General features: G+C 43.5%; 1 protein-coding gene across 2 annotated transcripts in view; it reads left to right on the top strand.

Annotated features, from left to right (window-relative positions):
- RRBP1 (ribosome binding protein 1) overlaps positions 1-8,489 on the top strand; it is a 53,896-nt gene extending 45,407 nt beyond the window's left edge. The window contains exons 17-24 of one of the 2 annotated variants that reach the window (XM_069954201.1): positions 465-536; positions 1,161-1,256; positions 2,317-2,400; positions 2,592-2,657; positions 2,965-3,030; positions 4,025-4,114; positions 5,300-5,443; positions 8,026-8,489. In XM_069954201.1, coding sequence (XP_069810302.1) covers positions 465-536; positions 1,161-1,256; positions 2,317-2,400; positions 2,592-2,657; positions 2,965-3,030; positions 4,025-4,114; positions 5,300-5,443; positions 8,026-8,064 — 657 coding nt within the window. In that variant the 3' untranslated portion in view covers positions 8,065-8,489. The remainder of the gene's footprint in view (positions 1-464; positions 537-1,160; positions 1,257-2,316; positions 2,401-2,591; positions 2,658-2,964; positions 3,031-4,024; positions 4,115-5,299; positions 5,444-8,025) is intronic. The other variant, XM_069954202.1, reaches the window with a different exon arrangement.
- The last annotated feature ends 6,593 nt before the right edge of the window (positions 8,490-15,082 follow it).

Genomic DNA, 15,082 nt, shown 5'->3' on the forward strand with positions numbered 1-15,082 from the left:
GGCCAGCTCCATTGTCCATGGGGCTTCTGACCATTGCTGAACTCAGCACTTAGGCTGGGTTCACACTACGTTTTGCAAAAAACGGATGGAAATATGGATGCAATTGTGAACATCCGTTTTGATCAGTCTTTCCAATGACTTCAAAGGATCAAAACTCATTAGTTTTTTTTAACAAACACAAAAATAAGGTCAAGTACGTTAAAGTGAACGAATGCATTTTAATCCGTTTTTTTTTGTTTGTTTTTTTTTTTAAATAATGAAAGTCAATGAAAAAAAATTATCAAAATGGATGCACACAATTGCATCTGGCAACACGCATACTGCAGTCCATTCTCTGGACCCCTGGAGGTCCCTGGTTGGCCCTCAAGCATCAGCTTGGTGTTTGAATAGGGTATAACCCCGTTCAAAACCAAAAAATCCCCAGCATTAAAGACCCTCACCATTTACTTTATTATTTTTTACAGTCACAAATTCAAGTGAAATCTTTAGAAGAGAGTCTAGAAAGGCTGAAGCTAGAAGTCCAGAGTACTGACCAGGTAAGACTGATAATTGGTCCAGACATGAAGCACTATGCTGTGGATACAACCTCTTTGCATATTCTTTCTCTGTGACTGTAGTATTTAAAGGGATAATCCAGCAAAAAAAAAAGTTATATTGATTTTGTAAATGAATGTTTTGTATTTCTATTTAAAGATCTCCAGTCTTCCTGTACTTATCAACTGCGACATGTCCTGCAGAAGGTGGTGTATTCTTTCCATTCTGACACAGTGCTCTCTGCACAGGAACTGTCCAAGCAGGAGAGGTTTTCTATAGTGATTTGCTACTGTTCTGGACAGTTCCTGACAGAGGTGGCAGCAGAGAGCACTGTGTCAGACTGGAAAAAATACACCACTTCCTGCAGCTGATAAGTATGGAATGACCTGAGATTTTTAAATAGAAATTACAAATCTATATTACTATATAACCATATAATTTCAAAGAAAACTTTTTACCTCAGTACCCCTTTAAATATGATGTCTCTTACTGGTATAGATTTGTTGTGGCAGGTTACATACATTTTCTATGTGTAGGTTGTACACATACAGTTTGTGTGTCTCATAAAGAAGTCCTGTTAGTTCTATATAAATTTATAAAGATAACATACGTTTTGTGTCTTTCAGTTAAAGGAATGCATCGCTCTTATGGAGGCCCAGCTGGAAACCCAGATGAATACATCCAGCACAGAGTGTCAGACGTATTCTAAAGAGGTGGAGAGTGTATGTATCCTGAAGATGGAAACATCCGAGGCAACTTAAAGTGACACTGTCACCCCTTTTTGCATTCTGACTTCTCTACACAGGTGTAAAGGGTAAATTTTAGCCGTTTTCCTACCTTATTTTATATCATACATCATGGTGCTTGTTCCAGTAAAAAGTGATCTTTTATCACCTGCAGATTGTGTTAAATGGGTGGGGCTTCACAGCAACAGTGCCACTTAGCCCCGCCCACAGTGCCAATGCAGACCCCACCCCTCCATGGCGTCACCGACATAGGCCCCACCCCTTCGATGCCCATTGGTATGGGCTGACCTAGAGGGGTGGGGGCCTATAACTTTTGGCCAGCCTGTTCCAATGGGCCTTGAGGGAGCGGACCTATGTGCCAGTGACGTCACTGAGTGTCGCCCACTTAGCACAATCTGCAGATGATAAAAGACCACTTTTTACTTGAACAAGCACCATGATGTATGATAGAAAATAAGGTATGATAGCGGCTAAATTTACCCTTTACACCTGTGTAGAGAAGTCAGAATGCACAAAGGGCGGGGGGGGACAGTGTCACTTTAAGCCCCTATTACAAGGGACGACAAAGAGGAGCAAACAAGCACTGTCAGCACTCATTTGCTCTTCGTTCCCTGCTTGCTGATGCCGCTAACGCACGCCGGCAGCGAGCAGGTAAGTGCAGTGGAGGCTGCGGGGGGCTGCCAAGGTGATCGCTAGATCGTTCAGGCAGCCCATAGAGGATGGCGGCGGTCTGCTGCCGCCGCTCCTGTTCCACAGAGCGACGACAGCAGATCACTGCTATGAGTTGCTTGTCTTTCAACAAGACAAAAGACTGCAACAATCAGCCAACATTGTTCATGTTGGCTAATCGTTGCCTTCCATTACATGGGACAATTTTCCCGTAACGGCCAAATACGTCTGATAATCGTTCCGTGTAATAGGGCCTTTACCTTCATCCAAAAAAATACATCCTATATCCATTATACTGACTGTATCAGTAAAGTGCACTCTGTGTATTGGTTCCTAACATTTTTTTTTTGTGTGTTCACTACTATAGTTGCAGCAGCTTTTGTTAGAATCACAAGAACAGCTTGAAACCACAAAAGCAGAAGCCAGAAAACAGAGCAAAGAGCTTTCTCTGGTAACGTTCACATTGATGTTTAGTGATGTTTGTAGCTAGAGGATAGAGTCGATAGTGAGCTGTATTTTCGTGGCTGGTATGGGCATTCTTCATAGCGAGGCTCCTCGTCATGGCTTCTTATGTGTACTATTGAGTGTTATGTCTATGTTTTACAACACAAGTCCTTAGACTGAATTTCCTTTCTCTTACAGCTCCGGCAGCAGTTAAGTGAAATGCAGAATCATGTACATGACTCTCATGGCTCAGAAGGTCACCAGGTTAGTAAAGTGTGAAGAACTAACATGTTCTGTGTACCTTCTCTCCCCCATTTTTAAAGTGTACCTGTCACGTTAAGGAATTTTTGAAGTTTTTATTTGATGGGGTTTGGGTGTTTAGTCCCACCACTAGAACGAGCAGGGAGAAGCATGCGGCAGAGTGCTTCTCTCAGTGCTGTATGTACTAGTGACACAAAACTTCCCAGAGATTCACATTGGCAGTCCATCTTGGTCACATGCAGATTGCTGAGAGTAAGGGATTTTGGAAATATGATCTAAACAATGTTTTTTTTTAATATTTCTTATCTAGCTTAAAGCTCCACAGTCAAGCTTGGATGAACAGAATGAAGGGCAGAATATATCCGAGCTGGAAGAGGTGACTATATGTTTAGTGTCCTTTTTATGAGATGTTGTGTGATGCATATGTGCATAGTACTACATTATTCTAGGGCTGTCCAACTCAAATACATAGTGGGCCAAAATGAAAAAATTGTGATTAAATAAAGGGTGGGCGGGCACCAGAGAGGGTCTCCAGAGTGCTAGTCAACCTACTTGAAAATGCACACTACACCAAAAGAAAGGAATTGCCAATATTTATGGGGGTTAGCAGGGTTCAGAGTTTTACTTATACCTGTCTTGTGATGTTATTGGTCTTTTTAAAGTGATTTTTGCCCATTGTGAGCCTTTTTCATTGGTCAATAATAGAGATATTTTTTCTTTTATCTGTGATTTGGATGTGCAGTCTATGTATACCCGGGGTCCATGGGTACAGTTAATCCGCCACTGGTGTCCATGTCTCTGCTGCATTTACTGATATCCTAAGGGGATGGCTAGGATGTGGCCTAGTATACTGCCTCCTCTATAGCAGGAAGCTTTCAGCATCATGGGTGGTACCTACAGCAGTGACGTTGATCTTAGGCACCACACTTTCCCACAAATTCCCCATATAGTGCCGCCACACAGTTAATTCCTCCAGTAGTTCCCCCATAAACCTTCCCCCTCTCCTGGCTGGGAGACTGGGCTGGACTTGCCTATCCCGGCTCCCACAATGCGGCTCCTGAAGCTGCACGATGCGCTGCTGCAGGACATGTGACAACGTCACCACACTGCCTGTGCCAGGACTCGATTCATTCACTTCTAGGCTACAGGCTTAAAACTACCTGCTGCCTATAAGATTATAATACAGGCGGGCGGCCGCCCAGACCACGGGCCAAAAATCCTGACACCGCGGGATAGAGTCTGACATGCCTGTTCTAGAGTGTCATGATATTGGATACAAAGTTGTGGTTTTCATGGTAGGGGATGTATGGAAACTAGTGCTCAGAACGGTGGACCGCCTGTTTAAAACTTTGTTTATTCTCCTTGAACAGAAATCTATGTACAGCCTGCAACAAGAGTTGGAGAAACTGAAAACCGCGGAAGAGACCTCAACTGGTTCAGAGGAAGCCCAGCAGCTGAAGGTCAGGATGGTGGCATTTTCTTCCATGTATTTAGTGTCATGTAGAAATTTCTTAATGAATAATTTCTTATATATTACCTTTTGATGTATAGTAGTGACCAAGAGTTTAATGCGAATGTACCATCAGGTACATTCGCTTTAAGTGTTGCACATGTATAGAACGGCGCTGTTGCTGCAGTCCTTTTGTCAAACTGTGGCCCGGTTCCCATGCTGGTGCCTGGTAATAGACTGGCGCCGCACGCGGGAAATGGACGGCGGTTCAAAAAGGCACAGCTCCATACATCTGTGCTTTTCTATTCATGTGCAACACTTAAAGCGAATTTGTACCTCATGGTATATTCGCTTTAATTAGGCACTGTCGCTTAAAAATCCTGTGTAAAAGGACCTTAAAGAGAATCTATCACTATGTTTATGCTGCCTTTTAAACGAGGGCGGCAGAAATGCTGAACAGATTGTGCATTACTTACATGATTTGTTCAGTGGTTCTCCTAATATGCAGGAGAATAGGAGGCTTGCCGCAACCCTTCCCCCGCCCTCCCCCTGCTGATAGATAACTGCTAATCAGCACCTGGTGGGCGGAGTTTTCTGCTTCTCATGAATATCCAGGACTATTGGGCTCATGCACATAAAGGAGAGGACTACTTATTGTCTGTGTATGTAAGTGATACATCATTCTGTTCAGCTTCTCTGTCACTATTTATGCTGCCCTGAGATAGGACAGCAGAAACCTACTAGCATAGTCTGTGTTTTTTTTTTTTTTAATACATTGAGCAATAATGATGTAAAGATTTGTCATGAGTAGCAAAAGTTTCCATTCTAAACATGTGTAGCGTATACACAATTGGCGTGGATTTAGTCATGTGATCTAAAAATGATGAGTCTCACAAAGATCCCAAAACAAAGGGCTTATTCTTCTGGCTAATACAGCATACGTATGACATTTAATATAACAGGCGAACAACTAAGCTGTCTCTCAAGTAACAAAGCATTCATTTACAGAAACCCATAGTCTCGCTTACCTGCAGTAGGGGAGAGAGTTACTCAACTGTTTCTGGAATGTACTAGGTTGTTCAGAAGCACGCTGTACCTTTAAGAAGGCAAATCACACCTCAGTGCAGGGCATATGTCTGTCCTCACAACCTGTCTGGATATAACTAACATTGTCCTTCTACTGGAAATATTATAGGAGAGGCTTGAGAAGGAAAAAAAACTAACACGGGATTTAGGTCAAGCAGCTAACAAACTGTTACAGCTCTTGAAGTCTTCTCAGGAACAACTAACTAAGGAAAAAGAACACAATAAACTGCTGCAAAACAGACTCCAGTTACCGGTACTAACTCTTTCTCATCTTACATCCTCCTGTCAATTTTATCCTTAAAGTGGTTGGATCACAAACAGCACCTGTGGATAGGTAATAATTGTATGCTTAAAGGGGTTGTCCAGCGAAAACATTTTTCTTTCAAATCAGTCAGAAAGTTATATAGATTTGTAATTTACTTCTATTAAAAAATCTCAAGTCTTCCCCATACTTATCAGCTGCTGTATGTCCTGCAGGAGATGTTTTATTTTCAGTCTGACACAGTGCTCTCTGCTGAGATCTCTGGCTGAGACAGGAACTCTCTAGATATAGACAATTTCTCCTGCTCTGGACAGTTCCTGTCTCAGCCAGAGATGCCAACAGAGAGCACTGTGTCAGACAGAAAATAAAACATTTCCTGCATGACATGCAGCAGCTAATAAGTATGGGAGGACTTGAGAATTTTTAATAGAAGTAAATTGCAAATCTATATAACTTACTGACACCAGTTGATTTAAAAAAAAAAAAAAAGAATTTCACTGGACAACCCCTTTAATAGGGATTACCCACGTCTCAATTTGAATAAAACAGAGGTTGGGCATCCATGCTGTTGCTCTGTTCAGCTTTATGGGGCTCACGGAGATGGCCAAAAGCTCTGCACTGTTTTCCAACCGTCCCTTAACATAATAGAGGGGTAGCACGTATGCTCACATGCCACCTAATTCAGTAAGGGGCAAGGGATGCCGTTCTTATGATTGGGGAGGTCCCTTAGGTTACACCTCATTGATCATACTTTTAATGCTTTATGCTTTTAAAAAGGTGATAAGTGTTTGTGGTTTATCCCCTTTAAGCTGACTAAAATTACTAACTTCTACCCTTTTTCCTTTTTCTGCCTATTGTCATTCCTTAACAACTTACAACATCAATGGGTTAACGGTTTGGGCGAAGGTGACTTTCAGAGGAACCCCATGGAGACCATTGGTGTTCCCATAGGTGTTGATAAATACAGTGTAATGGCTGGTAGGGATTAGCCACAGTTATTGTAGATGCACAGGCTGGGATCTCTACAAAACCATTAAAAAAAATAAACAAACAAACAAAAAAAAACTGGACAAGTCAACTACCCAACAGAAGAGGGCAATTCCTATAGGCTATTTATTTCAGTGGCGGAATGCTCTTTCGGGAGACTCTGTCAATAGAACATACAGTATGCTTTAAAGGGATTATCCAATCTTAGAAAAACATGGTCGTTTTACCTCCAAAAACAGGTTGTGTCCAGTATTACAATATGGCTCTGTTTACTTTAATGGAACTGATACCACACAAACTAAAGACTGATGTGGTGCTGTTTCTGGAAGCAAAATTAAAAATCTGTGCCTTTCTGTGGCGTACCCCAGGGGTATATCTTTGATATATATATATAGTATATAATATGCATGCCGCTATATGTGTATATTTATAGCAATATATACACCACCAGAAATATGTGTCTGCTTTCTTTCAGAAACAGCACGACTCTTGTCTCCAGTTTTGGTGTGGTTTTGCAGCTCTGTTTCATTGAAATTATTGTGATACCGCACACAACCTGGGGACTGGTGTAAGAAAATATCTCCCCAACCCCCCCCCCCCCCCCCCCAAATTCTGGATACCCCTTTAAGACAGACCCTATGAAATACAACACGGCAGCTGCTCCTAGCGTGCTTCCTGTAAAGTGGTTTTCATGAAAGTCGATATCCGTTTAAAGCCCCCTTTACATGGCCCGATCTTCACAGCAAGCGAGCGCCGACCTGTCAGATCAGTGCTCGCTTGTTCCTCATTCCCTTGCTCATTGCTGGTGATATTACACGTGCCGACAGCGAGCGAGTAAGAGGGGTGGTGGTGGGGTTTTGTTTGAGCTGCAAAGGGGCTGCCAGGAGGAGAGAGTGGCAGTCGGCCACATACAGCCGATAATTGCTTCGTGTAATAGGGCCTTAAAGTGACACTGTCACCCCCCTTTTTGCATTCTGACTTCTCTACAAAGGTGTAATGGGTAAATTTAGCAGCTTTCATACTTTTTTTTTTTTATATCATGCGTCATGGTTGGAATATACTGGCCTAAAGGTCTAGGCCCCACCCACTCTAGGTCTGCCCATACCAATGGGCGTCGAGGGGGCGGGGCCTGCCCATGATGTCACGGAGGGGCGGGACCAATGGTGACGCTGTGGGCGGGGCTAAGTGGTGCTGTTGCAATGATGCCCCACCCACTTAGCACAATCCGCAGTTGATAAAAGATGACTTTTTACTGGAACAAGCACCATGATGTATGATATAAAATAAGGTATGAAAACTGCTACATTTAACCTTTACACCTGTGTAGAGAAGTCAGAATGCAAAAAGGCGGCGACAGTGTCACTTTAAGTCTCTGTTGGAACGTCTAGTGATCATCTGTAATGTATGGGAAAAAAATAACAAGCACCCCCCCCCCCCTTCCCCCCGACCTCTATTTACTAGATCCTAACTGGCAGAGTGAATCCATTTCCATAGACTCTGATAACCTCTCAGCGGCATAGTGTGCCTGGTGTAGAATTACTTACTTTGACCTTTTAAGTTTCTCACAGTTTTTTTTTTTTTTTTAGGAGCAAGATTCCGGCATCACTGGAGGAACATCCGTTTGATCCTCATGTTTTTTTTTTCTTTCCTTACCACAATGCCTTAAACATTCCTTTTTTTGAGATTCGAATTATATTATTTTAGTGAGCCAAAATACTTCCAAATGTTTTAGTTACCTTCCATGTTTTGTTAATCTGAAGAGGAAACATTCCATGATGAAACCACTGACTGTGTCAGTACGCCATATCTTCACATCTACCTTCCAGACCGATGGACTCAATCGCTTGTTTGGCCTATGAAAAGGGACAGACTGTGTACTCTGTGTATGATTCAGTGCAATTTCTTTATTGTTTATTTTTCTGAGTAAACAATGTATGGATGAAAAGGGCAGTAAATAAGTGAGAATGCCATATTGTAACTGGTCTCCAGTATAAAATCATGTGACTTGATGGTTGCTGAAATGACATTAAAATATTGATGTAGCCATGAATACCATTCCTCTCTTCTTTTTCTTCAACTGGATGAAAAAAATGCAAATTTTACACTAACAAATCTAAAAAATATATATTGCCATAACTGACCATATAAATTATTGTATGAGCTTCCCTTTCTGGTTAAAAGTTCTGCTTTGGAACTAGCGATGATCTGCATGGACGTACAGAAAGGAGTTTCCGTAAAGGGGTTTTCAAAGAAGGTAATGGTTGCTTTTTTTTTTTTTTTTTTTTTTTTTTTTAAATATTTAGTCACGGTGCTTTAAAAATGGAAACACTGTCATACTCATCTGCCCTGATCCCCTGCTCTTACAACGGCACTCAGTCCCTGCTGCTCATCACTTCTGATGAAGTCCAAAAATGCCTGATACCGGTCAATGCCCACAGTGGCAACCTGCTTCACCCAGTGACTGAATAGGCATTTCCTTCAGTGTCTACATAGAAGATTGTTGGCAGAAAGAGACTTCCTGGTCCATCTAGTCCTCCTTATTAGTATTAACTTTATTATCTTAGGGTAGATTTATGTGAATCCCAGGCAGGTTTAAACCCAGTTATTGTAGATTTAGCTACCGCATCTGCTTTTCATCTACTTAATGGGGGAGACTACCTACCTACCGGGGCATCTACCTAATTGAAGGGGAGTGGAGGTGAATTAACTACCTTATGGGGAATAATTCTCCTTATTAGGTAGATGCCCCAGTAGGTAGGTAAGTTTAGTCTTTTATCTGCCTTCTGTGTACCTCTGCATAAAAGAGGGAAATGACCTACCTGTAAGGGGAAAATTGTCAAATTAAAGAAGTCATCTATGTAATGGGGGCAATTTACTTTCTTGGGGTAACTACCTAATGATCTACTTACAGAAGGCATGTACAGTTTGGTGAAGAAATTACCTACTTATTGAGGACCTATACCTCATGACATGCCTACTGGAAGCAGTGCTGTATTTGTCACTTGGCACTCAGGGTCCGTTGGCCTGGGCGACGATCTGCAGGGGGCAGAGCTGGCGCCCCATAAAATTCTATAATATTATTATTATTATTATTATTATTATTATTTTATTATTATTATTATTATTATTATTATTATTATTATATATTTTTTTAATTAGGACCTGGACTTGCAAGTTCGAGTTCTGCCTGCAGTATGCAGCTGTAAAGTGAGGAAAGGTTGTGTTCCTATTGTTGAACTGCAAATACAGGCTTGGCATGGAAGCATCTACCTAATGAGTGTGAGTGTGTGTACAGTATGTGTGTGTGTGTGTGGAGTGGTGGGGGAAAGAATTGCTGCCTTGACTCTGGTGCTGGCCACCCATGCTACCCCACTGACTCAGCCACCTGTACTGTTAACATACTACAGTATTGTGTGTGCATTATATATTGCTTATGGTTATTGCTTTATGCACCTATAGTTGTCTGGTATAATATGAACACCCACCAAGTACCAACTGTGGCAATATGTTACAGAATCCTTTTGGTTAATACTGCAAAAAAACACTTTATCAAGGAGGGAACTGTGACCTTTCAAAGTGTCACTGTCGTTTAAATTTTTTTTTTTTTTTTGCAGAAATCAATAGTCCAGACGATTTTAAGAAACTTTGTAATTGTGTTTATTAGGCAAATATGCCATTATCTGCATTCAAAAAGACTTTCCCCAGGTCCCCCAGCTCCCTCCTCTCTCTCATCCACTGCTCATTATCAGGAAATCTCGACTCTTTTACACAGTCGGGCCTTGTGTAACCTATGAAGAGGGGAGGGGGGAGGAGGGAGTTTAGTCGCCAGCAGAGAACAAATGATTACACAGTGGGAGCTGAATGAAAGCTTGTATTCAGAGGTCAGAGAGATTAATGCTGACTGTCAGAGGAGATAGCCGGTAATGTAGCTGTAAATTAACTCTTTGTTGTCATGTTTTGGTGCTTCTTCTCCCTTCACTCCTCCCCTCTCTATAGAGAACAATAAAGACAGGTGGGAAAGCTTCAAACTGCTGTTCCTGCACAGTGAACAGGCTTTGCATGGCCCAGACAAATCTTCAATGGAGAGGATTGTTTAATCCACCAAAAAATACAGGCTATACTGCCCAGCATACGATTAGCTTTCCCCACTGCCTAGCTGCACTGGTGGCTCGTTTTGAAGGCTCTATTACATGAAGCAATTATCTGCCGTACTTGGACGATTATCCAACATTACGGTCGATAATCGCTTTGTGTAATAAAGGGCAACGATCAGCCGACATGAATGATGTTGGCTGATCGTTGTCTTTCAACATGTTGAAAGACAAACTGCGTAGAGAGCAACAATCTGCTGCCATCGCTCCGAGCAATAGGCGCAGCGTTAGCAGAGCCCGCTATATTCTGGGGCCCCCGGAACGAACGTCCGGGGAGCCCCCCATAGCTCCCCGCACTCACCTGCTCCCTGTCGGCGCGTGTAATAGCGCCACCAGTGAGCGCTGACCTGACAGGTCGGCACTCGCTTGCTCCCAGAGATCGCCTTGTGTAATAGAAATCCCTACCCCTCCCTTTTTCTAGTTAAGTGTCCCTCCTTTCCATTACCTTTTTGTCCTACCCCCTTCCCTTCCATCTTATACCCCCATACTCTTCTCTCTACCTTGCCTCTGCTTTAGTGGTACCTTTTTTTCTATCTCTATCTTAAAGGGGTTATCCAGTGTGGGGGCACTTTCTGGGGGGGACCGGGGAGGAGGTGGCTGAAATAAAAGACGTCCACTCACCTCCCCGGTTCCAGCGGCGGGTCACTCATCGCGGCGCTCCGGTCCCCGGATCCCGGACGCTTCCTGGTGTCTGACGCCGCCCGAGACGCTACGTTTTAGGGCCGCTCAGCCACTCAGTGAAGGAGGCAGGATCCGTTTGAAGTCCGCTCGGATCCCGCCTCCTTCACTGAGTGGCTGAGCGGCCTTATAACGTAGCGTCTCGGGCGGCGTCAGACAACCGGAAGCGTCCGGGATCTGGGTACCAGAGCGCCGCGATGAGTGACCCCCCCAGCAAGTGCCCCCATGCTGGAGCACCCCTTTAAAGCATTATGGCTCTGGAGTTTCCTCACTCCATCTGTTTTTATTTTATGTTTAAAATCTTTGTTGGTCCACCTGACTGTGGTTTGGTTTATACAGAACCCTTGATTTTCCATTTGTTAATCACAGTTTGAAGACTGCTGACTGGCATTATCAATTCCTTGGATATCAGAACAAAGTGAAGGTTCTAGAGTGGCCATCTGGGTCTCCTGATCTCAGTATCATTAAGCCACTCTGGGTAGATCTCAAGTGCACAGTTCATGCAAGACAGCCCAGGAACTTACAGGAACTGGAGGCTTTTTGCCAAGAAGAACAGGCAGCTTTACCATCTGAAAATATAAAGACCCTCATCCACAACTTCCACAAAAGACTTCAAGCTGTCATTGATTTTAAAGGGGGGAATACATAGTATTAATAACTGGGGTATGTAAACTTTTGATCAGGGTCATTTCGATGTTTTTGGTTGTCATTATGATTTAAAAAGAGAAAACACCGTAGTTTGACAATCAATGGTTTTAGCCAAGCACTAGCCATAAGTGGAAGAAATGTTTTTGTGTTATTTATATTTTCTCTAAAAAGGAAAAGAAAAAAAATTCTGCCAGGGTATGTAAACTTTTGAGCACAACTGTATCTATTATTTATGCTATTGTACTACTGGATCTATCAGACAAAAATGCTAGGTTAGGACCTATAATTGTCAGGCACCGACCAGGCATCGTTACGTGTAATAGCGGTTCGCGGCTGGTGGCTGACTATTTCCAAATTCTATACTGCTGCCCCCAGTAGTATAGAAAGCTGTGTGCTGCCCCCAGTAGTATATAGATCCCCTGTGTGCTGCCCCCAGTAGTATATAGATCCCTTGTGCACTGCCCCCAGTAGTATATTGACCACTAGGTGCTTCCCCCAGTAGTATATAGACCCCTTGAGTGCTGCCCCTAGTACTATAGACCACTAGGTGCTGCCCCCATTAGTATATAGCCCCCTCTGTGCATCCCCCAGTAGTATATAGACCCCTTGTGCACTGCCCCCAGTAGTATATAGACCACTAGGTGCTGCCCCCAGTAGTATATAGACCCCTTGTGTGCTGCCCCTAGTACTATAGACCACTAGGTGCTGCTCCCATAAGTATATAGCCCCCTCTGTGCTCCCCCAGTTATATATACCCGCCACTGTGCATCCCCCAGTAGGTAGTATATTTCCCCCCGAGCACCCCCCCAGTAGTATATATCCCCTGTGCTCCCCCAAGTAGTATATAGTCCCCGTGCACCCCACAGTAGTATATATATATATCCCCTGTGCTCCCCCAAGTAGTATATAGTGCCCCTGTGCACCCCACAGTAGTGTGTGTGTGTATATATATATATATATATATATATATATATATATATATATATACCCTGTGCTTCCCCAAGTAGTATATAGTCCCCCTGTGCACCCCCCAGTAGTATTAATATCCCCTGTGCGCCCCTATATATCCCCCTGTGTGCTCCCTGACTTATATATACCCCCCTGTGCACCCCCCTTTTATATAATCCCCCTGTGCACCCCCGTTATATATATCCCCTGTGTGGCCCCAGTTATATATATATATACCCCCTGTGTGCCCCCCAAGTTATTTATACCCCCCTGTGTGCTCCCCAAGTTATATATACCCCCTTTATATTTATGTGCCCCGTTATATATATATATATATATACACCCCCTGTGTGCCCCCAGTTATATATATATACCCCCTATGTGCCCCCAGAGATATATATATATATATATATATATATATACCCCCTGTGTGCCCCCAGTTATATATACCCCCCTGTGCACCACCTTTTATATAAACCCCCCTGTCACTGTGCGCTCCCCCAGTTTAAATATACCTCCTGTGTGCCGCAGGCAGTGCTTTGCCTGTGGTCACAAGAGGCTGCTCTCCTGCAGTGGTAAAGGGGAGAGCGGCCTCTTGTGACCACAGGCAAAGCACTGCCTCTTGTGACCACAGGCAAAGCACTGCCTGCGGCACACAGGAGGTATATTTAAACTGGGGGAGCGCACAGTGACCGGGGGGTTTATATAAAAGGCAAAGCACTGCGGCCATAAGAGTGAGGTGAGGTGAAGAGAAGAGGAGCACTTGGGGGGGGGGGGGGGGGTGGTCTGCAGGGGGTGCCATGGATGGGTAACTTACCCATCCCGATGGCGCCCCCCTGGCAGGCTGGTGGCCGGAGTCCTGTGCAATGGTCGCACAGAGCAAAGGCCGGCCCTGCTCAGGGTGGGCTCCTTTAATCAGTGGGCCCGGTGCACGTGCACCATGGGCCCTCTGGTTAAAGCGGCTCTGGTCCCGAGCGTTGTAGCTCCAGAGCGGCCTGTCTGAGCTGACAGGCCGCTCAGCCAATCACTGTCCGGGACTGCCCCACGGCCAGTGATTGGCTGAGCGGCCTTTTAAGCTCAGACAGGCCGCTCTGGAGCTGCAGTGCACGGGACTTGGTGAAAAGTAGACTGCAAGAGGAGCCCTGCAGCATGAATAGGTAATGTATAGAGTTTAAGCAATGTAACAATGTCGATGCAGCCCTTGTTAAACGACTATCGGGCCGTGTAATAGGCCCTGTAAACAAGCGCCGATCTAGCAGATCGGCACTCGGTTACAGTAATTATCAGGCCCCCATCAGCCTGTGTAATACCACCCTAAATCCTGTTCTTCAAGTCTGAGACTGTGGTTTTATTACTAAAAAAGTAAACAACAACTTTCAAAAGTAGCAAGACACTTGTTTTAGAAAAATGCAAAAAAAATAAAATAAATAAATAATACTAACAATGAATAAAAAGACAAACTACTACTGTCTGGATGTCTGGGGGTTAAGTTTGTATTCTACTGTTCTGTGTAATAAAAAGAACAAGTGGCTTCAATGTGTATAAATAATTCAGTTGTGAGACAGTTGGAAGTCGAAGCAGAACGCCAGCAACAGGTGTAATATTAGAAGCTGGCAGCGGATATATTAACCAGCTCTCAGGGCTGCTACATCTGACGTATAGGGAGCAAGCAATAATTTAGAGTAGCTCACTATCATCAGCGCTCTAGTACAGTAAACTAACATCCTGCGTCATGGTCATGTTCTTTTTACATACAGATGTCTCCTGTGTGTGTGTGTGTTTTTTTTTAATAGAAAAAGTCTTGGTCCCCATGCCATGGGTGACTCTTATAGTTGGCCATTGCAGAAGGGTAATGTTAGCTTATATAAGCTTGTCCATTCAGTGACATTTCTCCTGATAATTCCAATGCACAAAGCCAACTCTCAAAGATAATAGTATCTTGAGAAAGTACCATCCTCCATTCATCCTGTGCCACTATCCTTGTCTTAAACTGATTGATTTTGACAAATAGGACCTGAAGCTGGCTTAAAGGGGTCATCCAGGGTTAGAAAAGACATAAATAAACTTTAATAGAATGTAGCTGCAATACCACATAGAAACTAAGGCAAGAGTGGCGCTGTTTTGAAAGAAAAAAAATATCTGCTATGTTTTTCTAATGCTGGATAACTCCTTTAGCTCAAATTCAGTTATTCTCCAGCAATAATAAATCAGGCTAAGA

Source organism: Dendropsophus ebraccatus, chromosome 15 (assembly GCF_027789765.1).
Source record: "Dendropsophus ebraccatus isolate aDenEbr1 chromosome 15, aDenEbr1.pat, whole genome shotgun sequence".
NCBI classification, from domain to species: Eukaryota; Metazoa; Chordata; class Amphibia; order Anura; family Hylidae; genus Dendropsophus; species Dendropsophus ebraccatus.